Source organism: Terrapene carolina, unplaced genomic scaffold (genome assembly GCF_002925995.2).
Source record: "Terrapene carolina triunguis isolate 2854851 unplaced genomic scaffold, T_m_triunguis-2.0 Scaffold66, whole genome shotgun sequence".
NCBI classification, from domain to species: domain Eukaryota; kingdom Metazoa; phylum Chordata; order Testudines; family Emydidae; genus Terrapene; species Terrapene triunguis.
In genome coordinates this window covers 16,584,898-16,611,596 of record NW_020664417.1, presented here as the reverse complement: position 1 = coordinate 16,611,596, position 26,699 = coordinate 16,584,898, and the positions used below count along the sequence as shown (strand labels likewise).

General features: G+C 40.6%; 1 protein-coding gene across 1 annotated transcript in view; it reads right to left on the bottom strand.

Annotated features, from left to right (window-relative positions):
• IL15 (interleukin 15) overlaps window positions 1-26,699 on the bottom strand; it is an 80,921-nt gene that overhangs the window by 1,827 nt on the left and 52,395 nt on the right. Inside the window, exons 3-6 of the mRNA XM_029910603.1 lie at window positions 5,438-5,541; window positions 2,249-2,342; window positions 1,601-1,642; window positions 36-199 (exon numbers count right to left, since the gene is read on the bottom strand). Of these exons, the coding sequence (XP_029766463.1) occupies window positions 36-199; window positions 1,601-1,642; window positions 2,249-2,342; window positions 5,438-5,541 (404 nt within the window). The remainder of the gene's footprint in view (window positions 1-35; window positions 200-1,600; window positions 1,643-2,248; window positions 2,343-5,437; window positions 5,542-26,699) is intronic.

The window sequence follows — 26,699 nt, the reverse complement described above, 5'->3', positions numbered from 1 at the left end:
TTTTTTGGATTGTCCTCTTTCCAATGGCACTTACCGGACTGTTCAGTAAACTTGTATTCTTTGGTAAATTTGCCTTTACATTTGCCAGCACATTGCGCACGTACTGTTTGATTTTACATCCTTTTCTGATTTCACATTCATGGGAAATCACTTTCAGCTCTAACAAAAAGCATTCCATCACTTGTACTTCGCACTCATCCTAAAAATGAAAAATGTTAATGGCTTTACAATAGAAAAATTAAAGGAATAGGTGCATATGTGGTATATAATTTTGCAAACCAGCAGCTGATTTTGATCTACTGTGTATTTGTTTTGCCATGCAAATGTTTGTAAATATCTATATCTGTCATGAAAGTTAATGTGTAGCTTGGTTAAATTACGTTTAAAGATGGGTAAGGACATAACAGGCTTGGTGAAGAACGTAAATACCAAGATAGGATGGGAATTAATTAGGATATACTTTGGGGTATAATTAAGAAGAATGGGATCAAGTTATTATTAATGATACTTAGCTCTGATAGCAATTTCCATCCAAAAATCTCAAAGCAATTTTTAAAAAGGGAGTATCACTATCCCTATTTTACAGATGGAGGAAACAGAGATGGATTGATTTTGCCTCAGGTCACACAGCAAGATCAGTGATAGAGCCAGGAACAGAACCCAGGTGTTCTGATTCCCAAAGCTATGCCTTATCCATGGGACTATATTGCCTCCCTCTTAAAAAACTAAAAGTTTTGGCTATCAAGAAAACCTTCCTAACAGTAACATCTATTAGGTTGTGGAACCCTCTTTCTAGGAGAGTGTAGAAGCTGCATTGAGGAGATCATTTTAAAATTAGATTGGCTACATGACCTCTCTGATGATTGTGATGTACATTATATCCCCTAAACTGTGGCTAGGTCTACACTACCCGCCTGAATCGGCGGGTAGAAATCGATCTCTCGGGGATCGATTTATCGCGTCCCGTCAGGACGCGACAATCGATCCCCGAATCGACGCTCTTACTCCACCAGCGAAGGTGGGAGTAAGAGCCGTCGACGGGAAGCCGCGGAGGTCGATTTTGCCGCCGTCCTCACAGCGGGGTAAGTTGGCTGCGATACGTCGAATTCAGCTACGCTATTCGCGTAGCTGAATTTGCGTATCTTAAATCGACCCCCCCCTGTAGTGAAGACGTAGCCTGAAATAAATGTGTAAGATAGTTATCCCTAGCTTTGCCATTCCTTCAATTAGAAACTATCTGAAGGTGGATGCCTATGCAATTTAGATCTTAACACTATTTTAGAATGCTCTAGCAGAGTGCACAATGTTGGAGAATCATGTTTTCTTTTGACAAAAAGGAAAGTTCTTCCTTTTGATAAAAATCATTTTGTCCTTCCTTTTTAATTGACAAACTTCTATAGCCAATGATTCAGTAGCCATATCTGCTTACAGTCACCCTGATTAATACAAATAAAGAATGGAAATTTATTTTTAATGCAAATGATTTGGTTTCAGAAGCTTTGATCAAATTAAACATTAATTGCCTTTAGCTGGTTACTTCAGAAGAAATAAGGATATCACCCTTAGACCAATCTAGGTCAAATTCACAAAATGTACTTACTGGCTTGTCTGTATATGCAGTGTATAAACAGGCATCAATGCTCTAAAAGAAAACAGATTTGTATATATAAACAATAATTCTTGAGTTTAGGGATAATAAAGTCAATCCTACCAGGGGAATGGCCTAGCTCAGTGCTCAAAGTGTCAATCCTGCAAGGTGCTGGAGGTCACTGAAGTCAGTGGACGTTGAGAGTCCCCAGCACCTCACAGCATGAGGCCCTTGTAAGCATGAGATTCCCCAGCACCCCACAGCATGAGGCTCAAAGTAAGAAGCACATTTCTGGAGCTGAGTTCCAGCAGTACTTTCTCAGAAGAAGCCTACTCCCAATTCTTCTCTTCAGAAAAACTCTCTTCTTGTTTTATCTGACTAAGAACAAATGCTGCAGAGATTAAAATACAGCATTGAAGGAAATAAAAATTGAAGAAGAAAACACTTAATTTAAGGGGCTGTAATGCAGGATCCACCCCATGTGTCACATATTGTTATCTACTCCCCTGCTTATTCCTGTGCTATAGCATTACATCAGTTCTCTTCTTTCCCTCCCTTCTCCCCCACTTACTTACTATTTAAGCACTGGGCTAGACAACCAACTCCAGGTCTCTTCCTATCCAAATGATTCTATGAAATGTTAATGCTTTGTGAACTTACATCAGATGTGTATTTAATCTCATGCAAATCATCTATAACTGCCTCCCACCTTCTTCTTTCAGCTTCTATTCCTGGTAGATATGCACTGATGCAGCTAAAACAAAACAACCACAAAAACAATTAGGATATTTAGTAACATGCACACATCTTTTCTGAAGATAATAATGTAACTAAGACTTGTTGGCAGAAGAGCAGTATCATATTACATATATGCCACATATGCAGGCGTATGTGACAGACTGTGAAGCCCTATGATAAAGTATGGAACCATGAAATATATAGGGAATACTGATGGTACATACTGGTATGAGGGTTTAATCAGCAGGAGTCTGGGATGATCCCATTACTCAGAAGTGGAAAAACCACAAGTAAATTATGCTAAGCATCATTTTATCTCCTGGTGATAAAATGTCTATCCCACATCATCTTGCATATGCCCATATATATGACTGAAAAATTAATGTTACCAACTTTAAAGAGGGTCCAGCTCCACAGGGCCCAGAGTGAGAGGTTAAAACTATTTAAAGTAAAATACCTAAAATTGTTCTTTCTAGATATAAAAATGTCACAAATTTGAAGTCTCACAGCTTAGCCTCGTCCAAGGCTAGATTCAAGCTCTGAGTCCTACTGAGGAAGGAATTTCCTCTTCCAAATAGTACAGTGCCTGTTTTTAGCCCTGTGAAGGTGTGGGCTAGTGGATTTTTAAACTGTAACTCTTGATGTATAAAAAGCTGTCACTGGCTCAGGACTGAATTTTGCCCATCTTGAACCTCAGGGAAGAATTCTTCCACATTAGACTGTAAGAACTTTGGAACAGGGACTGTTTGTTATATATGCCTCACTCGCATTCTTTAAATTGGCGGCCTCTAGTTATTACAGCAATACAGGTAATATTGGGAGAGAAGGAGGAAATATTTATTTGGCTGGCTGATTTCAAAATAAGTGGCAGATGTTTTAAGCCGCTCAATGGTTTGAAATAGTCAAATATAATCACAGAGATTGATCAGTGGGCAGGTAATGTAGTCAAGGCATGTGATAAGTACATATGTATAACCTCCTTGTTCAATTTTACCTTCATGTGTAGATTATCGTATACCCCTCTAATTTATCACATGGTTCCCAGTCATAAACATAAACACGTTTTGATGATAATATTGTGCATGACTGCAAAGCTGTATGATAATTTGCCTTTGTCATGTGCCTTTGATTGTCTCACCTGGATTCCACCAGAATGACAACTAATATTTCAGACATTCAATAGGTCAAACAGCTGACAGAATTTTTTTTTAAAAAAAAGACCCTTCACAAAAATGTTCCAGATGAGTGCACATACACCATCTACACACACTTTCACTGGTCTGAGGAGCAAGTTGGAAAAGATGGGCAACCACCTGGGAACATGCCAACAGAATCAAGGAGATGTTGGTTGAAGGTTGGTTTGGTCACAATGTCATGGACATGTCAAGTATCCTCAGTTTGGATGCCAATCTTGAAACACCTTAACCTGATTTTCAGAGGCCTCCACAGGTCCCACTGATTTTTAAGTAAAGCTGTGGGTGCCTCTGAAAATCAGGCCCTTAGGGCTAGATCCATAATCCAAAATTTAGATTCTCAAAACTCCTGCTCAGCTGCCATCTTATCCTGAGGTGCCTAAGTTTCTGCTGGTAAAGTCCCTTATAAAGTACTTAAATAGCATTGGGCTAAAGCGAGAGAGAGAGAGAGACAATGACTCTATAGTCTAGTGGTTTGGGCACTCACCTGGGAGACCCAGGTTCTACTCCCTGCTCCAAAAATAGTAAGCATTTTATACAAAGTGGAACAGCATCAACGGGAGAGATGGAGAGCTCTCCCCTGGAATATTCTATAGTCAAGTGGTTATGACATTCACCTGGGAGGTGGAACACCTGGGTTCAGGTCTCTGCTATAAATCAGGCAGAGTAGGGACTTGACCCCAGGTCTCCCACATCCCCAATGACTGCTCTACACAGTGGGGCTATAAGATATAAGGGGGGCTGACAACAGCACCACCATCTTCACCTGCTGCTGGCTTCTGTGAATCCTATTCTTAGGCACCTGACTCTCTTCATGCATTGTATAGGGAGCCTGGGCACCTAACTTGGAGCTGTGGATTCTGCTATGTGACAGGGTGCCTAAACTTTAAGCATTGCAATGCTGATTCTAAGGGCTTGTCTACATAGCAATTTACTATGCGGCAAGCCATGGTGTGACTCTACAGTGCACCAGCTTGCCGTGCAGTAACATCCCATGTGGACACTTACAGCGCAGTGAAAGTCCCGGAGTGCACTTGGTTTCCTACTACTTGAAAGTCTAGTACATTATGCTGCCCTCCAACACTTTCACTGCACTGGACGTGACTGTGTGGCAAATAGGTGCACTATAGATTCTTGCTGCCTTGCTAACTTGCCATGTAGAGGAATCCTTAGTTCCCTTTGTGGATCTAGAGTCTCAAGTTTGGCACCCCAAACTTGGTGGACGTTTTTGAAAATGTGGGCCTCAATCATAGATGCAACCACTGGGGCTTCGTTTGGGGGAAAAGAGTGGGACATTTCCCTCAAACTCCCAAGCAGGAGAGAGCAATAATGTCTTTGAGCCTGTGGCACAGGGCAGGTAAGGGAAAGCCAGTTCCAGCCCTTCTGCTGATTTTGTGTGCAGCAGTGGCAGACTTAGTATTCTTCTCTCGCTCTCCCTAGGGGCTAACCAGCTGAAAGGCAGAGGTGGCACCCAATTCAAACAGCAGGTGGATCCAGAGGAAAGAATCCAGCTTCCTTCCTGTTGTCTACACTTACAGGAAAGGAGAGGAAGAATTCCCTCCCAACGGACCTGGAACAATGAGAGGACAGAGGACACTCACCAGCCCTCTTCCCAATGAGACGGAGGAAGGCACTGTTGGCATGGGACAAGACAGTCCCTATTAGGGAGACTTGACCCAAAAAGGGGGTAGGGAGTAAGCATGCAGGGCACATAGTGGGGCAAAGGGCACTTGGGATGTGAAGCACAAAGCACTGGTGCGGGAGGAGATTGGGGAATACTGAGCCGGTGAGGAGGGTGTGACATGGAACCCGTGGGGAATCCAGCTTTGTAAAGTGACGAGATCATTGGGAGAAAGATACTGCATAAATACAAATAATTATTTATTTACTAGTTTTGATTTTTTTAAATTATAATTACCAAAGAATGAAGATGGTTATTCCTGTCGCATTATTTAAAAATCTGAGAAAATGTCTCTTCAGATACTGCTGGTAGTGGAGACAAATACTTCTCAGGTGTGTTTTCTGAAAGATAAGATCCAGGAAATAATAAGTTACCTAAATGAGTTGTATGGCACAATTTGACTTTATAGGATATTTTTAGTATAGATTTAATTAATTAATCCATTAGGCAAGTCATCTAGTAAAGACAATATTGCGCGTAATGGATATTTTGTAAAGACCAAACCACTCTGTAGCTTTTTAGGAATAGGTACTCACTTGCTGGTAGAAAAGCAGATGACAGGGGCACAGCACAAGAAACTGGAATGTGTTCTGGATCATGGGTCCCTAGCTTCTTTCATAGTATGGATCACATTTTAATACAGGTATTGTATTAGTGATCACTTGCTTTCCCACTCTTAATTTTGCAGACCACCTCTCGCCCACCCCTTTGCATTCCATAATATCTCTGCAGCATCTACAGCAATTAAATATGTGAAAAAGTAATATTAGCAAAGGGTTTTAAAAAAAATGTTGGTACCTTCTTTTAATGCAATTTAGCACTTGGAAATAAGAAGGGGGAGCCAGCTCTCCATGGATCATCAGCAAGTGCTCCATAATTCAGAATTTGGAAACTTTTGTTCTAGACTGAACCAAAACCACTCTTATGTAGACTGGCACAGTTCAATTATGGAGATGCACCTGTCGGGGATTAGGCCCTATGTTTTATTGCTAATAATAGTCATTTATTTCACAGGGTTATTGTAAGGATTACTTATATTTGTAAAATTCTTTAAATACACAACAATGTTATATAGGGATTAGTAAGTAGTATTTATTGTTTCCAAGATCCAAAGGCTTAGTTAAAATAACGTGGCAGTCTGTTGACCACATAACTTTACAAGTTTTTAGTGGAAGACAGTTCCAGGTACCTGGAAGCTAGTTATGTAAAATATCCATAACAAACCACAAATAGATAATTTGTACTAAAGTAAGAACATGACAAATAATACTCGTATATGTTTTGATTTTCTTAACTGGTTCAGTATGGAGAATCACTCACAGTAGTGACTCAACTCATCTTAAAAAAAGAGCTTAACCACAGTGAATGGAAATCTGAAAAATCTGAGTATATAATAGCTTGTAAGCCTCCAATGAAGGCTGTATGCTAAAACATTAAGTAACACATTATCTGTCCACTTGTAAGCCTATAATGAGAGAGAAGTACAAGCTTATGGTTCTTTCAACCAGGACAGACCTACTGTGGTCACATCAACTTAAGTCCAGGTGCTAAGTATTATGGAGATGCAGCAGCCTCTCTATAGTTAAGGTTGCAATCAATTTCTGCTATAACTTTGACTTTGAAAATCGATTTGACCTGAATCTGGTCACATATACTCTTAAGGCAAAGGAAAACATTTATGTACAGATTTGGAGAAAATTCTTCAAACTAGTTTTCATTTACAGGTCATAAAAATATTAGCCATTTTAAAATTTTAATTTTAGACTAAAGTTTCTGTCAATTTCTATCTAAAAAAAAGCCTGTTACTCCTCCTTTAAACTATCTATAAAAAAGTTAAAAACTAATATGTTCAGTATAACTGAAAACAAGAGGGTGTCATTAAGCAAAATTTTGTACTGTTTGTTGTGGACAGTTTGGGGCCCAATCCTGCTCTCACTGATGTCAATGGTAATGGGAGTTTTTTATATTGATTTTAGTGGGTGCAGTATTAGGCATTATAAGAGATCTTCCTTAAGCCAAATTCTAGAAGCCTGCAGCTGTGATAGTGTCAGTTGTTTTATTGGTGATAGCTAGTAAAAGCTAAGTAAAAGTTGCAATCATAATCCCATAATAAGGCTGATTTTGATCTCCCATATAACTTACAAAAAAAATCCAAAAACCAAAAAAACAACATACCCCAAAATGAAGAAAACGTAAAATCCCCATGCTTTCAAATTTAGGATATGATTTAAAGTTTCATTGGCAACAAAGTTTGTTTAAATTGAGTAAGTAGAGCGATTAAAGTACCTTAAAATCACAGTCCAATGTTTCTTTGTGCCCTTTGCTCTTTCCAACAAAATCACACTATGTCATGGTAGGTTTTGATATTGGCTGGTACAAGAGGCAGTATTATTCAAGGTCCAGAATTTAAAAAAAAGCAACCTTTAAAAATTGCCATTATTTGAAAATGGCAATAGTGAAACTGCCAGAGCGGGAAAACCACTCATAGAGATTGAGAATATTTCCATCATTGACTTCTCACCCATCCAGGACTACTTTTCAAAAGGAAATTCCAGGATGTGGTAAAATTACTCTTTTGCCTGCATTCCACACCAAAAAGCCCTTTCTTTATATTTGATATGAATGTGGTTGCTTATTATGTGGTCATCATATCTGGACTAATTCATTTCTTTGTTTTCAAGTGCTTGGGTTTTGTAAATATAGTAGGTAACTACATTATTGTCACTTAACAACCTTAACTGATTTTTGAAATAAAGAATTTGGGTTTTGAATAGGTAGTGATTTTCTAATGCCTCTAAAAATGGTGGGAGAGGGGTAGGGGAGAGACGCTCCATGCACACTTTCACAGGTGTTTTATGGTCTCATCAAGTTTTCATAAATTTACAGAGTATCCAGTTAGAAAGGGCCTCCTAGATCATCTAGTCCAATGCAGGATCATTTTGTATACCAATTTATTAAATATTTTATCTTAATTATTTTTGAGCAACATTATTGATGGTAGCTCAACTACAGACTTTGATAAAATATTCCTTTGGCTTGAACTCACTGTTGCAATTTAAAATTTCCCCTTTGCCACTTTCAGGTTTTCATTTCTGGTTCCCCCTAAACCAGTAGCCAATTCATCGCTCTCTTGTTCTATATTATTATCTTTCTCCTACATTTGTCTTATTTTTGGATGAAATAAAAATAGGGATCCCTGAACTGGGGACTCTACAAGTAAAAGTGAAGGAATAAATTATATTTAAATATTTTGTTTTTCACTATGCTGCACTTACTGGTAACCACATATAGTGGCATTGTCAAAAGGTTTAAAACAAAATGAACTCTATAGTAAATATAGTTGGGTGCTGCCAAAAAACCTTCTAAATATGACACGAGCAAACTATTCATTTGAAAAATGTCTTTATTAAACTGCTTTCTAATCATGAAGTTAAAATGAAACATTTAAAATTACTACCAGAATAAAATCTAAGCTACAGTAGTAGCCTTTCTTCACTGGGGACCTGATCATAATCCCATATAAGTCAGCCAATGACCAAATTCTCCTTGACTTTGATGCTGCAAGCCATAATTTTGCTAACTTTGTTGTCATAAAGACTTGAAGTTAAGTTAGACACAAGAAAGATTATAGCTACATAAATTATTTATGTTTTACACTAGGGAAGCTACTGAAACCTAAGGATACAAGTTTGTGTCTATCAAACCATATATTCAAACTACTTCATTGAGATTTACTCACAAATCTGTCTAGGCATTTCTAAGATGCTGTGGCCCAAATTTTTAAAGGTATTTAGGCACTGAGGTGCTCAATGATAGATAACTGATGTAGGAGCCTAAATCTTACTTTCTAAAGGGATTTAGGATCAAAGATCCCATGGACGGTCAATGGCATTTTTATATCCATATGCTATCGTTTATATTCAAGAGAAATTTCACTATACTATCCTGTGATAACTTTTATTGAGGGAAGGTCTACAAGAAGGTGAGGAATCTTACATTTTGCTCTAAAAGTAGCAAGATTAGGTTCATCCTTGTCTCCTGTAGCAGACAGCCTTCCACTGAGTAAATTCTGGGCTCCCAAGTTTCAATGTGAACTGTGTCAAGTGGAAACATCCCCACTGATGGCAGTGTTATCATGGCCTGAAGAGTGAAGTGGTTTCTGAGATAGCTAGGCCCTTGCCTAAAGAATGCTGGAAAGAGTAAGGCCTTGAAAAGGTACTGGAACTAGAGACGGACTGTAGCACATGAAGCAGTCATGTGATATGTTGTCTTTTTCTCTTACCCACAAGGCAAGCCTCTCTGTGCTGAATGAAATAGTTTCTGGGAACCCTGGAGGTGATGAATGTGTGGCTAGGCCATACCCCAAAGAAATGCTGAAGATAGAGAAAAGCATTTTCATGTATTGCTATTCCAGTGCCTAGCTAGGAGCAAGGAAAAGCACCTCATCTAAAATCAGTTTGTAGATGATCTAGCTTTCATTGATCAGCATGATGCCAAATTCCAGGTTGCTGAACCCTGTTACCTAGGCTACTGGTCATCACCTACAATAGATGTGGTCTGTGGATGGGTAAGTAGACACTGGGCACTAGCCTCTATTTACAGTCCGCTATGCCTGTCACTGCTTGGGACAAGGAGGTTAGGGTTTCTTGAGTGCCAGTCCACAGACTTTTTTGACTCCTTTTCCCACTTGCATGGAATCAGAGGTGCCCATGATTCTTTGCCACTCCTTCTGGTCCATGGCACAGGTTTGTAGGTCTTTGTGTGCCATCCCTTTCCTCTTCAAACCTCTCTTGACAGAGTCTTTTCATTGTATCCTCAGTCTTCCATATCATTTCTTGCTGTCCTCTTCCACCCATGATTTCTTTGCTGATCGTTCTTCATCCATTCTTATCACATGTCCAGCCCATCCATCACTGAGAGTCCCACGTTGATTTCCCCCCTAATTTCTTCCATGAATGCTCTGTCTACCCTCTGCTTGCTTGCCATTCACCTCAGAGTACTTTCTACTACCTGCATCTTTTCTTCCATTTTCGTAAGACCCACCATTTCCAAATGACAGAGCAGGCAGGGAGGGGACACACATGCACCATCCCTTTTAGTTTGTTACTTAATTGTTGGTCCCGCGGTACTCCTGCTACTTCTTTCACTGCTACCCATGTACATTGGGTTCATCTCTTCAATTCTCCAGATCTCTCAACAATGGCACTAAAGTTACTTCCTAAGTACACAAATTGTCTTCCGATTCAGCGTCTCTCCTGCAACTTCAATTAACAGCTCTTCTTCCACCTTCCCTACTTGCATAACTTCAGTTTTATTTGTGTTTAACTCCAAATCATGGGTCTTCAAACACAGATGCCCACTTTGATACCAATTCCTCTTTGATCATTTGGCCCTTTTGGCTGACAGCAGCATATATTAGTTTGCCCTGTCTCCACCGGCTTGGTTTCCTGCTAGTTAAGCCCATAGCTAGGATAAAATGATGAGGCCTCAGCACACTGCCTTGTCTCAATCCTACCATCACCTCAAAACTCCCTGAAATTCTATGTATTGTTGTCACCTTAGCTGTTGAGCCTCGATAGAGCTCGTCTATCATCTCCATCATCTCAATACTCCAAACACCAGCTCCCATAGAACCAAGTCATATGCTTTCTCAAGATCAATAAATGCTACCTAGCAGTTATTACTAAAGGCTTACTATGATGGCTGCTTTCAAACAAAAAGCATATTGGTTTTCTGCTGATGTACAACAAAAATGTAGAATCTCCTGTGGAAAACTGTAAATTCCATCTAGTTTATCATGCTTATTTGTGAATGATGAATACAGATTGACCTCTAAAAGAGAATGAAGTAATTCCAGTAATTGGTGTAGCAAAGCTCCCTTTGAGATTTATAGTCCAGCCAGTTGTTGTGGGGTGGTTGTTTTTTGGTGGCTATTCAGCAACTGAATTGTCAGCATTTCCCAACCTAATTTGCTCTTGCAAAATGACATTTGTCCACAAAAGTATGCAGCTGCAATTTTTGAAGCCTATTTGAAAATTTTGCCCAAAAGGTTACTAAAGGCAACTGGATCACACCAAATAACTAAACATGAGAATTTGCAATGTAAAGTTTAATATTTCCCTTGACATTTTTTCATAAAATAGTCATGGGATTTGTGCCACCATTTTATCTGTCCTCTTTTATACTTAGCTGAAGGCCTGAGAGAAAGTTTGTGCTTGCATCCACTAATAGATTTGGTTTTTTAATCCTTTGAAAAAACCTTATAGTGACCCAGGGAAGCAATATTTATAGTCAGACCTAATGGGAATACCGATGTATTGCAAAATCATGTAGCAAACTGGTATGTTAAGGACTTTTCTTCTAGCCCATTTCTTCCCACTAATTCTTGATGAGGAGTCCCAGGGCCAGATTTTTATTCCCTGAGTGTGGACTCGTTCCAACAGTAAGTCTTCCTGGAGTAGGGGGGCACTGGTTCAAGCTGCATACAAGCTTTGTTCTGCTGATAGTCCTCAAGTCAGGTGGTCCAGGCCCAAAAGTGAGCAGGGCTAGCCAACTGAGGGGAAGCAGATAACGTGTTGATTTGGTGCCTGGTCTGGGCAGTCCGTGCCAGCAGAGCTCATGTGGAACCCTAGCTGACAGTGAAAAGCCAAAGTATACATAGTTGCCTATTTTAATTTTTCCTTGTAATGTCAACTCTCCCAGCTTTCTAAATCATCTTATAGAGATCTTGGAAATGAGAGAAAATAACTGCATATTTTCTCATATTTTTTATGAACCTGCATATACTACATGCCTCAATGAAATTCCAGGGTTCTCCAACAAGTAGAGTATTTGTCACACTGTCTGGAGTGGATCATGACTGTGAGTGCTAACCTCAAGGCAGACTATCAAAAGCAGGGCAGACACTCCAAACTAGTGGTATGTTCTATAATTAGATTTCACTAACCCAGAAACAAATGTGAACCCTCAAAGCACTACACTAATCTTACCATGGAGTCACAGACAGTCCCCTTAGGCACTCCAGTTTCTCTTGCCACCCAGACAAATGGGACTTAGTGATAATGGTCACTTACACCAAAAATCACACCACATTTAGGTTGCTTCCAGTCCCAAGACACCAGTCGCTTACCCCAGATCAACTGGTATCTTAGATCTTACACCAAAGACAACACTTGTAGCCAATTCTATAGTAAACTAACTAAAGGTTTATTTGCTGAGAAAAGGAAATGAGAGTTACTGAGAGGTTAAAGCAGGTAAAATATATCTACCAGTGAATCACACTCTGTAATTCCAAATGGTAGCAGAGATGTAGTAATCTGCCAGTTTCCAAAAGTCTCTCAGGGCTACCAAGAATAACTCTGGGGATCTCAGTCTTCTCATTCAGTTATTCCACCCTGTTAGAATCCAAACAGTCCAAAGATGAAGGGTCTTTCCCTGAATCCATACTTACAGCTTCTCCTCACAGAAAACAAGCTGTCAGGGTCACTACCCACATGGGCTCTTCCTTTGATGATGGAGAGTGAGGAATGCATCTGACCTCCAATCATCACAAACAATGACAACTTGCTCTGAAATTAGCACTTTAACAGAAAAGTTCTTCATTTCCATTCACAAGGCTTCTTTCTCATTTGATGGGTTATTTAGTTACAGAGGTATATACAATGTAACTCTTTGCTACTACATTATAATGTGATATAGTAAGTAACCTCCCATTAGTTTTCATGAAATTTAAATACCAAATACACTTTTAAACATTTAATTATCACTTTCATCTACACTAATACACAAGTAAATTGGTGTGGGATTTTGGCATGAGATGGCACCTGATCTGCCAGCATCACAGTATTATCCAGGAAAAACAGGAGCAACAAATAGAAACTTTGCTTAGGTCTCTGAAGATGGGAGAACTAGACTGTGTGGCAACTATGGTTTCCACAGTTAAAGAGAAACAAGAGAGGACAAAAGGAACTACAGACCACCATGCAACTAACTGATTTATGGAGCAGTGTTTTGGGAGAGGGAAAAAGGGGTAAGGGAGGGGAAGAGAGAGAGGACTCATGGGTTCATGACTAAGATAGCTTGAGTAATCAGTCACAGTGAGGCTTGTGTACATTTCATTGAGCTTGGATTAGTAATGCAAACTTTGTCTAAATACAAAAATAACTAGCATGATCTGACCTAGGGGTTATGTTGCCATAGTTACCTGTCATATATACACTCGTACCATCCTGCAATCACTCACACTAGCAGGTCAAGTATTGAATATTTTGTTGTTTGATATCCTGGTAACCAATACTCAATAGGATTTCCAACAGGAAACAAAGATATAATCAATCAGAAATGAAGTTTAAAGCTTACTGCATCTTGAAAAGTAGGCTATCAAACACCTAGAGAGATTTGAGCACAGGAACCTTTAAAAACTGACTTTTCTGCTTGTAAAAGATGTCATATCAACAGCATGGAAGTTAGAAATCATCAATCCACAGAACAGGTATAATATGGGCAGCAGCAGAGCAATCTTCTACACCTTGACCAGCCAAAATGCCTCAGCCTTGACAGACCACTCAGCCCAGTGGTTTGTAATGAAGTCACATGCTGATTAGAGGGTCCCCTGGATAATTTGAATAGGGGGAGAGAGGGCTACAGTTACATTTCCCAAAGTTGTGGAGTGAAGCAGCAGTTTATGAGCTTTAAAAAGAACAAGTCACACAATCTGTGACCCCCCACCCTCACTGCGGTGATAATATTACTGGCCTGAGCGTAGTTTACCTTATTTTAGGACTAATTGGCCTCCAGAATGAAGGAGCATAAGGTGGCTCTAAACTACTTTTGTTCCCTCCTGCCCTAATCGGGTCCTGTAATTTGAAACCTGAGGTTGCCTAGACCTAAGGACCTGACCCTGTATGGAATCAATCATGGGTGAGGAAGTTACAGAACATGACACAACAATACCTTCTCAGGATTATACATCTAAACTTTTAAAAACCCACTTCCATCATATATGGCTTTGTCTTCACTAGAAAAAATTCATTGTGAGTCATAATAATAAATTTGCTTGTTAATACAGACACCAACTCTCCATAGTGATGCCACAGCATCGGGCAGCCACCATACCCTGCAGTATAGGGCAAACCACAAGTTAGCTTGTCTTGTTTTTTTGGTTATGCAAGATGTCTTCAGTGAAAGGAGCAGATATAATCAATCATAACAATTTACAGATGATGGTCCACCAGTCTCGTCTCACAAGTCCCCAGAGCACCCAATCCCATGTCCTATCTTGCAATCTACCTGTTCTCTGTCTCCTGACTGCAAGTTACTGACCTTCATATAGTTCTACTCAGTGTCCTTGGCCCCACATTGCAATACCTTCAGCTTCGGTCATGTATGGTGTCCAATACACCAGTGAGAAGACTGCCCAGAAAGAAGAGCATGTATCAGGATGCAGCTACTCAGCTAGTAGCCAATACCAAACTCTTGGTCAACCTTTGGGCCAAAGGAAGCAAAACCCCTGACTTTGGGACCCAGAGAGGAATGCCCAAAAATATGAAACATAGCTTTGGAAATTGCTGGCCAGTCATGGGATCAACCATAGAGGACAACAGTGCAGGGAAAATATAAAGGTGCTCAGGGTGAGCTACAGCAGGGCTAAGAAAAGCAATTCCAAATCTGGTGCTGCCCCAAAAGTGTATCCTATGTAGATTGTCAAGCTGTCTAGAGAGGTTCACAACCGTGAGTGCCAACCTCAGGACAGACTGTCAAAAAGCAGGGCAGACACCCCAAACTGGTGGTATTCTTTTATTAGATTTCACCAACCCAGTAAAAAATGTGAACTCCTGGATCATTGTAATAGTCTTATCATGGAGTCACAGAGAGCCCCCTTGGGCATTCCAGTCTCTCTTGCCACCCAGACAAGCTGGACTTAGTGATAAATGGACACTTACACCAAAAATCACAAAAGATGCAGGTTGCTCCCAGTCTCAAGACCCCAGTCACTTCTCCCAGATCAATTTGTATCTCACACCAAAGACAATGCTGGTAGCTTTAGTTTTGGTAGTCCTGGGGAACCATTCCTCCTATCTGAGTTCACAAGTTCAGAGCAGGCATTTTTACAATTATAAAGCAAAACTTTAATATTACCTTATAGCATGAGATACAGACATTACAAGTAAGATCAATGCACACAGCAAATGACAAGACTTTTTTAGCGTCTCAACACATCCTTACAAGTCTAACACCTACCTTGAACATTACTAACATATGGGTGAGCTGGTCTGGTTTCCAGCTATGAATTTGTCAGTGCTCAGCTGAGGCCTACAGACTTGGCAAGAGCTGGCACCTGGTTTACCAGCATCACATCGGTGTCCATGAATCTGTAATGGTGGTCCACATAGGCCTGCATAATGACAGAGTAGTATCCTTTCCTGTTAATGTACTCACTTGCTCCAAATGGAAGGCATAAAATGGGTGTATGTGTGCCATCAATATTACCTGCACAATCCAGGAATCCCATCTGTTAAAAACCCGTAATATTACGGGATGCAGGATTGCAGTAGAGTGATAATTGCCTTGCAAACCTCCACAACTACTGTGCCAACCCCAGATTACCACAGATATCTAATCAGCGTCCACAGGGTGATAGCAACATGCATCTGGATCATTACTGCATCTCTCTCATTTGAGTGCCGTGGTGCTCAAATGCCAGCATGAGCTCCTCACACAGCTCCAGGAAAGTTACTTTCCCTATACGAAAGTTCTGGGTCCATTGCTGGTCATCCCACATTTCCATCACAATGTAGTCCCAACATTCTGTGAGCGGTTCTGGTCCAGAAGTGGCAGTCTGTGTAGGAGACTGTTTTGACCCGAGTGGTTAGCCAATATTCAGGGCCTTGCGAGTTGTTTCCTTTTGGGGAGAAAATGATGTTGTGGTGTGGTATTTCTTTGATGTAGTCCTGTTTATTTATAAAGAATATCCTATTTCCCTGAACATGGTGGGAAACAAACAGTCAGAGACAGTTTCTTTGCGCACAGTTCCAAGTCTCTTTCCAGCCAGCATTTTACCTGAAAGCTCTCTCTCGTAGCATGACCCTGAGAAAAAGCTGAAAGTGCTTCTCTGGCTGTCTGTCAAGCTTTCTTGCTGCCTTCTCTGTATGCTTTTGTGGTGTTTTTGCTGCTTCTCACTCACACACGCACTCACGCAGCTCCAGCAAACAGTGTTTTGCATTTGCATTCAGTCCCCAGGAAAAACCTTCGGATCACCTGGTTCCACTCCTACTCCAACTGTGCATGCAGCCTGTGGCCTTAGCCTGATCACCTGACACCTGAGGTGGATTGTAACAAAAATCTGTCATAGTTTTGGTGGAGAAACAACAAGGGGAGGGGGGAAGCAGAGCTGCACGTCCCTGGAGCTGGTGTGTTTTAAAAAAATTTTAAAAACCAAAAAAAGCCGGTTTAAACAGGTACAAAAAACACCAAAAACAAAAGTCGCAAAACAAAACTCCCCCCCAAAAACCCTGGACTTTAAAGCCCTCCTAAGGGCTGGAGCAATTCAAAAATTACAGCGGACCCCAAACGACCTGGGCCCAGGACAAAACTCCTGGCCACCCTTCCTCCTCTTCTTCTTACATTACACCCAGGCTTGGCCAGCCTCAGGTAAAGCATGTGTAAGTATGAAAGTGGGTTAGGGCTTGGGGCACTAACGCTTCCTTCCTTCCTCTAAGTAACGTGGGGAGCACCCATCACTCTCCACTGTTATTTTATTAATAAAGCTTTAAAACTTAAACACTTGGTGTGTTTTGTCATCTCCTCCCTAAAAATCCTGTGGCCTCAGCCTAATCACCTAATGCCTCAGGCAAATTGGGTGTGTCCCTGCCTGTGAATGTGTGTGTGAGTGCAGGACATTGAGAGGTTTGCAACTTGTCCCATTATCACAGTGTGAGAGGGAGCCCAGGTTGGTAAGACAGAGGGCTCAGTGATACCCCAGTACCAGGTTGCACCCCAGGGAACCTGTCACAGCGTGCACAGAAAATAACTGGTAGCAAATATCTTTATGCTCTAAGAATTATTTTGGGGTCTTCCATGGCCTGTGTTACACAGGAAATCAGACTAGATGATCACAATTGTCCATTCTGGCCTTGGAATCCATGAATCTTTAGTTGTGCATCACACAGCACTTGAGATATGCTGGTGCCTGAAACTGAAATAACCATGGTGAGTTTATATCTCAAATACTGCTATTTATTGCCAAAGGTCAGTCAATTATGTTGTGCTCTTTTGTTTTGTTTTTAATAATGATAACCATTGCTAAAAACCCCAAGCGCTCTAGGAGGTGATGTGTTCTGTAATAAAAATGACACTCTTTACCAATTGGAAACACCATATGTTTAAACAGGCAATAATTGAACATCAATAACCTCATTTTCAAAAATGCTAACCACTCAGCACCTCCCATTGAAATGAATGACAACTATTTGGGTGCTCAGCATGTTTGGCTATCAGGTCAGGGATTTAGGAATTTACATTGTTAATGCTGCTTCTGAGTTAAAAAAGATTACATGATGAGTCAATGCTAGGATGTAAACATGCATACAGAGATGCAGGATGACATTTTCAAAAGCACCTAAGTGACTTAAAAGCCTATGTCCCATTCATAAAAGGGACGTATGGCTTGTCTTGGGGCATAAATCTACCTCACGCTAGCCTGCCATGCATTAAGTGTCTGTGTGGACCTTGCTGCTATGCACTAAAAATTCCCTTGTGCACTTTGATCTACCCTGCTTTGAAATGGGAGTAGATTAAAGAGCACTAGGGGAGTTTTAGGGAACCGTGGGAACTCCCCACAGCAGCAGGGTCCACAATTAGTGTGTAGCAAGTTAGTGTGGGGTAGATTACATCCCAGCTTGCTGCCTACTAAGTGTTTGTATAGACATGTCATTAAGCACTTAGGGTCAGATTTTTAAAGGTATTTAGATGCCTAAAGATGCGGATAGGAGCCTAACTCCCATGGATTCCATAACTGGATACTGCAAGTTTAAATAATAGAGCTTTACAGAGAGCGGAAGTTCCATTTCACAAATGATTTTGAGATTGGGAAATTTGGCTTTGCTCTGAATCAAACGGAAAATTGAAAAATTAGAAATTCTCTGTAAGGAAAATTCAGAAATTTTTTTTGTTTCAGAGCGATCAGAATGTTTCATTTCACATTTGACTTTTTTATTTTGCATTATACTATATAATATAATACAAAATCAAAAGTTGGTTCAAAACGAAAACCATCTTGTTCTGAAAATGTCAAAATGGGATGTTTAGACATTGTCAGAATTTTGTTCCAGTTTTCTTCTGAAACAAAATTCTGGTGAAACTGATTTCATGCAGCTTTTGATTCTGACGGAGGCACATTTTAAAATGGAATATGGTTCTGTCCAAATTTCTCCCAGCAGTTCTACTAAATAAATAAATATGTTAAATGTACAAGAGGAGACTAGCCCAGTGACATCATGGTAGCATGCAGTATAGTTTAAGAGCTGCGTTATATCTGTTTTAACTATGGCTGAAAATACTTCAAAGTATTCAGTCCCAAAATGAGTGAACTGCCTTACAGTGCCCTACTAACCTTACAGTTATTGAAGGAGCAGAGTCAAAGGGCTCAGAGGGATCCACACCCAGCGCGCCTCAGGCAGAGGGAATATTGCCATCATGCATGGCCCTTGTTAGGTCTGGGAAGCTTAAAAGGGAAATACTGGGAACACTCCCAGAAGATCCTGGGGGAACAAATATTTAATAACGTGCTCTTCAATCTAGCACAGAGGTTCTCAAACTGTGGTCCATGGACCAGCTCCATTCAGGTGGTCCACAGATAGTTCCCTCTAAGGTATGTGCCTGGGCAGCCGCACATGAGAGAATGAAGGGCCACCCACTCTAATTAGGTGCCCTGGAGAAGACGCACATGTAAGGTGAGGTGGTGGCCTTGGGGGGGAATAGGGAGTAGGTGGGAGGTGGCACTGGGATGAGAAGAGGGCGTGGGGGAACTTGGGATGTGCTGGGCTGCGGCGGCCAGAGAAAGTGGCGACTTTCCTCAGCTCCAGGACTGCGGCTGCCAGGGAGAGACGGCCCTCCTTCCCAGCCTCAGCTCTGTGGCTGCTGTGGTGGGGGAGAGAAGGAGAGACACCCCTCCTTCCCTGTCCCAGCTTGGGGGCTGCCTCAGCGAGGGAGAGAGGGCACATCCATCACATTAGAAAGGTAAGACTACTGATATTAAAATATGAGTTGTGTGCTTTTATTTGTAGAACAAAAAATGTTAATTATTAAGGGTTTTTTTATATAGTGCTTTTATCCAAAGTGCTTTACAATAGTTAGCTAATGGTACAAACAACATTTGGAAAGATCACTAAGTGGTCCGCCGAGACCCTCAGCAATTTTCAAGTGGTCCGCAAAAAAAAAAGTTTGAGAACCACTGATCTAGTAAATAAAGGGATAACATAAACTAATGGCTGCAAGTAGACGCTAGCAAATTTAGACTGGTAATAAGGCATACATTTTTAACAGTGAGAATAATTAACCATTGGAACAATTTACCAGGGGTCATGGTGGATTCTCCACCACTGACAATTTTTAGATCAAGATTGGATGTTTTCCTAAAAGATATGCTCTAGGAATTACTTTGGGGAAGTTCCATGGCCTATGATGTACAGGAGGTTAGACTACATGATCACAATGGCCCCTTCCAGCTTATGAATCCCTAATTAGATGCTTATTTCCTCTGCTTAGCGCAAGCCTCCTCTGCACCACTCCCTATCCCTCTCTCCATAACTAGCACTTTTATGCCGTCTTCCATTCTGCATTATTTGATTAGAATTGACTCCCTCCTGGTGCACCAAGCCATGTCTCTCTCTGTTCAAATCCCTGCTCGAGGGATTTGTACTACTTTTGTGAAACCATGTAATGATAGCCCTCCAAAGATCATTTTAAAATTCATGAGCCTCAAACTGCTTTGAGACTGAACTTTCCACTCTCTGATTATCTTGTGAATCATGTGTCTGAACTGCATTGTCTGTCGAAACAGAGTGAAGGCTCCTGGAGTCATGGGACATGTCTTCTTCTACAGTATGCATTGTTCAATACCCAGCACAATGACTGGGCTCATCACAGAATAAAGAAAAGGAAGGAAATGGAACAAAGAGATGAGCATGAGATAAACTGGTACTTTAGGAAGAAGGAATACAATAAATGAACAAAATCAAAGAGTAATGTAGAGATGATAAAGAAGGAGTGAAAGAGGTTAAATAAGTTTTGTAGTATTGTATGAAAAGATGGTATATGATTATTAATTGTTAGTCAAAAGAAATCCAAAATAAGATTTCAGAAGTATCTTATTTCAAACATTTTATTTTCCTATTACTGATTAACAGCAAAGCTATGAGTGAGTTATAAATGTTATCCCAAAGGAGGACTGACAAAATATTTTTACTACATTGTACCACCATATCTCTCCATATTTCTAAGAAAAGACTTAAAGACATTTTTTTAAATTGGTAATTTTCATAACTGTCTGCCTGTGAAGCAAGGCTGCCTGAACCCCAAGCCATGAAGCACTTAAGCACGTTAACTTTAAGCAGGTGTGTAGTGCTAAAGTTGAACATGTACTTAAGTTCTATGCTGGATCAGGGCCTTAGTTGCTATTATTGCCAGTTACAAGGGGCTTGAAATGACGGGCTTAGTCTGACCCATGAATATTGAACATTTCTAACTAGACAAAAACCTCTACTTAGAGATAATAGCATCAAGGACTTAGAATTCAGTATCTCAGAACCTTACAGGGCTAGAAGGGAATCTTCCTCTTCCAGTGGTGTAAAGCCCCCATTTCTAGTTCTGATGCCATCAAATCACTTTATGCATTCACATCTATACACATACAGGACTGAATATTGCCCATCCTACTCCCATACCAATGTAATTTTACATCTGCATGTTGGTGATTGGGATTATACATGGGGAAGGAACAAGTAAAAGTTCCTTTCTTGGGTTGTTTTAAAAAATGGGGATTTGAAGCTACTTAGAGAATTGGAATGTGTCATGATGCAGATGGATTAGTTGACAGAATACAAGTGTAGGGAACAAAGTTGCATAGATTATACCCTCTTTGGGGGCAAGAACTGGCTCTTCGTTATATGTTTGTACTCTGCCTAGCATGATGGAACCCTGGCCTCTAGGCACTACCATAATACAAATAAGTAATAATAATGCTAATTGCAGTTTTCACAGGGTATTACTATAACATGTGGTTATAAAGACATAAATGTATGCCTATTAGTCTTCCCTCTCATTCATCAGTTGGTCTCATGACCAGATCATTCTTTAGTTCCCTGGGCCAGTTGGTAAACATGGAAAGGAGCGTTTTCCTCTCTCTCTCTCTCTCACCCACCTCAAAAGTCGTCCCAGCTAAAGAGCTGATATGTTCTTGCTGGGGGACAATGTTTGCTTCTGTTGAAAGGGTAAAAAAAGTGGAATCTTTAATGAAAGAGATAACCTGATGATATATATGGGCCTGTTTGGCCTGATAGTCTCATGCCATGCTTTGGACCCCGTTCTTCACTTGGCTCCTTCAGCAATTGATTTTCACCACCACAGCTGCGAGAAGATGTTGCTCCTCTCCCTCCCACAGCAAATAAGTAAGACTTGGTGCAGCTCCAGCAGCAATTTTGTCCAGTGAACTCGTAAACAGAATCCTGAGAGGATTCAACTCCCCACAAACATGAGCCTGTCAGACTGGTAAGTCCATAGGAAGGGGTGTCAGAAGGGAAATAAAATATATGTAAACATATACACACACATACAGAGCATATATACAGATCAGAATATGGGAGAAAGTAATCTGAAACCACAATAGTGTTATTTTATGTTCAGTGTAAGCACAAGAGTAACTCTTACAGATCAATCAAGTCTATTAGTCTAACACATCACTTTGAAAGTGAACTGAGTCTCTAAATGCTGTACCAGTGGCCTCAGACCAAGTCTGGTTACACTAGTCCATGGATAGCATTCTTGACCGGTGTAAATCGGTAGAACTCCATTGACATAAGTGGAGTTTTGCCCATTTACACCAGCAAGAGAATCTGGCCCTTTGTTATTTCCTTGTACTCTACAAATCCATCAAGGTCAAATGAAGCCCCCCTTGGTCCCAGACAGACATATTATGTTGTAAGCAGATCCGCTTTGCTGCTGTTATGATAATTTACCAAATTTGGTTTTGGTGGAAATTTTCAAATTCATGTCTATCATGGATAATACACATAATAATACCATTTAGGAGGTCATAAGGCTATTATTGCTTGATTTTTTTTTACCAAAGAGCTTTGCTGTACTCAGCTTAACCGCATGCAGCCGGGCACCTTCAGCTCTGAAGCCCAGTCCAATGGGGTGCGTATAAGACTTGAAGACACTTGGCTGAATGTAGCTAAAATGAAAACAGAAGTGAAGATTCAGAGGAAAAACCAGCACAGATAGGGACAATATCCTGTTCAGAGTACCAACCTGCCAACCCTTCTCAGCAGTAGACGAATTTCCTTATGCAAATATTTGCGGGGCTTTTTACTGAATGCATATCAATGCATCATATTGGAAACATACTATCTATTAATAAATCCTGGTTGCATCCCAGCCCATTTATGCCACTGTGGCAGCTCAAAGGGGCCTAAAAGCAGCCAGATTTGTTCAGCTAAAAATTACCTCCTGATATTTTGAAACTTTCAGCTGGTGTGCCCAGGTGCTATACCCTGCTCCCCAGTTGGCTGCAGCAGGAGGGGCATGGCTAGAGTTGCTGTGTTCAGACTATCCCATGCCGGTGTGTGGTCCCTGGGTACTGTTGCCAGTTGGCATGAGTTACAACAGCCCCCAGGATTCCCTAACCTAAACTGGGCTGATATTGGCACAGAGTGGCACTGAGGATCAGGAAGCCATAACAGGCTCCCTAAAGCTCCCCCACCTTAGCTGCCCCAACCAGAAGCTCTGTGCAGCACAGAATATGGGGGTAATTTGAGCATACAAAAGAATTACACCTTTCTCTACTAAACACACACAGACTCTACCACTACTTGTTAAACTGAGTCCAGTTTCAGCTCAAATTGTCAGTTTTTCTCTAGAGCTCCTGCAAGCCTGAAGGCTAATGTGTAATTTTTGAACAGTGACCACACAACTTTCATATTCTTTTGTTTTGAAATAAACCTAGTTGTCCATTTCTATTGCATGTCATACACCGTTCTATTCATCACTATAGCATGCAGGCTTACTGGCCCTATTCTGCACTCTTCTGCCATACTGCCAGTGCAGAGCGGCCCAAAGTCAGCATATCTGGCTACTGCAAGATCACCTAAACATAAGGGAGCCTCTGATGGTGTAGAGTTAACATAGTGGCTCCTACATCACTGTCTCCACGCTGCTCCATCAGAAGGCATGGATGGTGCATTGCAGGGCACCGGGGGTTCCCTTGCAGCCAGCAGAACCTGTTCTAACTAAACTAACACTTAAAGGGCTAGCATGGCACACAGCCAGGCTATGATCAGGAGAGTATAAAGGAGGGCTCTATGACATATTTGCACCACCTCCTGAGCTATCATAACCAGGGATCTGGCTCAGTGACTTCCATGTCTTCACTACAATAGGTTTCCCTGCCAAGAAAAGCATTCTAAAGTGCTTTCATGATTGAGCATTTAGTATTTTTCTGTATTATCTATGCCAAATAATATTTCGAGGGGAAGAACTCAATACTTTTGTTTTCAACACCACTTTCAGTATCAGTTACTGTTTTCGTCACTACAACCTATTACTTTGGTCTACAACCAAATAATATGTTGTAAATTCCCTTCTGTATTTCAGTTTCTCCAGCATGTCTCATGAGTCTATAGAATCTTTCTACCACTTAATGCAGAGTTTTCCTCAAATAACAGGATTCCAGAATATGATCTCATTTCATTATTCCTATAGCTATCAAACTTTCATACTTTTTTCCACTTTCTAAATTCCTCCTGAAGTTTCTGTAAGATGGGAAGAAAAGTCTAACAGAGCAAGTCTACTGAATCGGTTACATGTACACTTAAAGATTTTAGTTTTGTAGATACTTAAAAAAGCCTGACATAAGGTTCTCTAACTTCTTTTGCTCATCAATATAGTTTGTAATTCTGTCTTTTGAATATTCATTCTGTAGACCGGTATCTGGCTAAAACTAATTCCTGTAAAACTGCAGCTGTTGAAGATAAAGGATTGTGTAAACGATTAGGTAGAGCCTCTGAAAAAGGGATTGTTTTATGTTCTGTGCTCTAAATTATTGGCCAAGTAATACACCCATTAGCTCCAACTTTTTGCCAAGCACTTCTATTACTAGGTCGATCAGAAGTGGTAAGACGTTGTACTTATCCTGTTCCCTCTTTCAGGAGTATTTCTTTAGGAAGGGAGCAATTTAATAAGATAGCTCTTGAGATTAAATATAAGGTATTTGTTTCCTAAATTTGGAACTAAATCTATTTTGCTCAAGACAGTCTATTGGTTGATCTAGTTAAATACTTTCTAAATCATGAGGTAATAAGGCAGGTTCCTTTCTCTTTGACAGGGCTGAATAGATGTCACAGATTGTCTGAAGACTGCTTTCCATAAATAAAATATGTTTGGACTTAATGTATCAATGGCTTAATTTCAGTCTCTAATTTTGTTGCAAGTGTTTTGGCATAAATGTCAATGTCTGTATTTAAAAGGGCAATTGATCAAAACAGGGATTCATACCCAACTATGTGTTTCTCCTATATGTGTAGTGGTAGCATGATGCATTAGTCCTGGGAAACTCCCTTTTCTCGTGTAGTTTTCAATAGCTCTTACTCAATAAAGGGACTTTTATTGCTGGAAAGTTTTTTAAAATGTAGCAATATAGCCATCTGTCCCCAGATTTTTCCTAAAGTTAGGCTGTTTACAACACTTTCAATTTCAGTTTTAGCTCAGGATATCCCTTTACCTAATTGTATCTTCTGATGAGAAGACAGGTAGTTTTGTTTTTTCTAAATAATGTTGTATCTGTTCTGAGATATTTACATATTGTGGGGTATGTAAATTAGCCTAGAAATCCCAAAAAGCTCATTTAATAATTCTTAGATTTTGCTTCATACCCTCTTTGGTTTTAATTTGACAAATATATTTCTTATGAGCTCTCCTTTAAGCAGATAAGCCAAAATCTTGTCAGCTTTATTGCCCTTTTCAAATAAAGTTCTTTTGACTAGCTTTATTGGCCACTCAGTGTTCACACAGCAATGTACTGAGTTCTTCCCTTACATATATTAGCATTCTATATTGCTTTTGTTTTCCTGCACTTCAGGAGAGCCTCCAGTCTTTTAGTTTTCCTTTCAAGGAAGGCAATTCTTTCAAACAGTCTTTCTTTTAAATTGCTCACCATTTCCAATAACTTATCTTCGAATTGATACAGTAGCATTACAAGTATATCCCATAAAGTTTAATTTTACATATTCCAGAATCTTTCTTTTAAATTTGCAGCTCGACCTTCATTGTTCTGCACCAGGGTATCATTTAATTGCCAATATTTTCATTGTGTTTCTCCTTTATAGTTTGTACATCTAACATATCTAGAGTCCTTATGTTTACTCAAGATGCGTTTGTGAGGGATACTGATGTAACCCTTCTGCCAGGTGAAGTCGGCAGCAAAAAGGGCTGGGTTCAATATCTAGGGGTTCCTCTTAACAATACAAAACAGAGCTGGCTCACACCCCCATCCACTAATCTGGGAAAATTTAACACCACCCCTGGGCACCTCTAAGAGGCAAGACTTCTATCTGACTTGGAATTGTAGGGGTTCCACTGCCAATGGCTGCTCACAGAGTGCTATAAAGGTACCATAATCCCTCCTAAAAATACGCCCACACGTTCTGCACTTGCTCAGGCATTCTCTGGCTGCCTGTAAAGTGGATTTAACTGAGCCCTCACCAAATGCCTGTTATTAGGAAGCAATGGTGGGCAGCATGTGGAAGCTGGTAGACTCTGGACACCAGTCCCCACAATCCCCTGCCTAAGATGCAGAGTTGTTAAAGAAAATGCCAGGCTTCTTAGGGAGAGGGGATAGTGTTGCTACCTGGTGGTGTGGGCTCTGCCTCAGAGTCCTAGACACCATTTGACCTTCCATCTCTCCGCTATTTAAAGACAGAGCTGATTAGTCTCAATTGTCAGTCATTGTTTTGTTCAGTGCTCATTCGAACCGAAATTATTGATAACCAGGTCTAGCTGCTGAGCCTTAGGCCTGCTGCGAGACAGCGTTGCAGTGAAAGAGACTGCCCAGCCTACACTAACAGTGATGTTCCCCACTACTCACTTAAATTACAGAGAACTCAAACCACTGAGAGCTAGGTTAAGTGGTGGGACCTCGGAATGTGGCACTGTAGAGAGTGGCAAGTGGCAGCAGAGAAGCAGCAGCGGTGCCAGAGTGAACGGCGGCAGCAGCAGCCCTCAGTGCCAG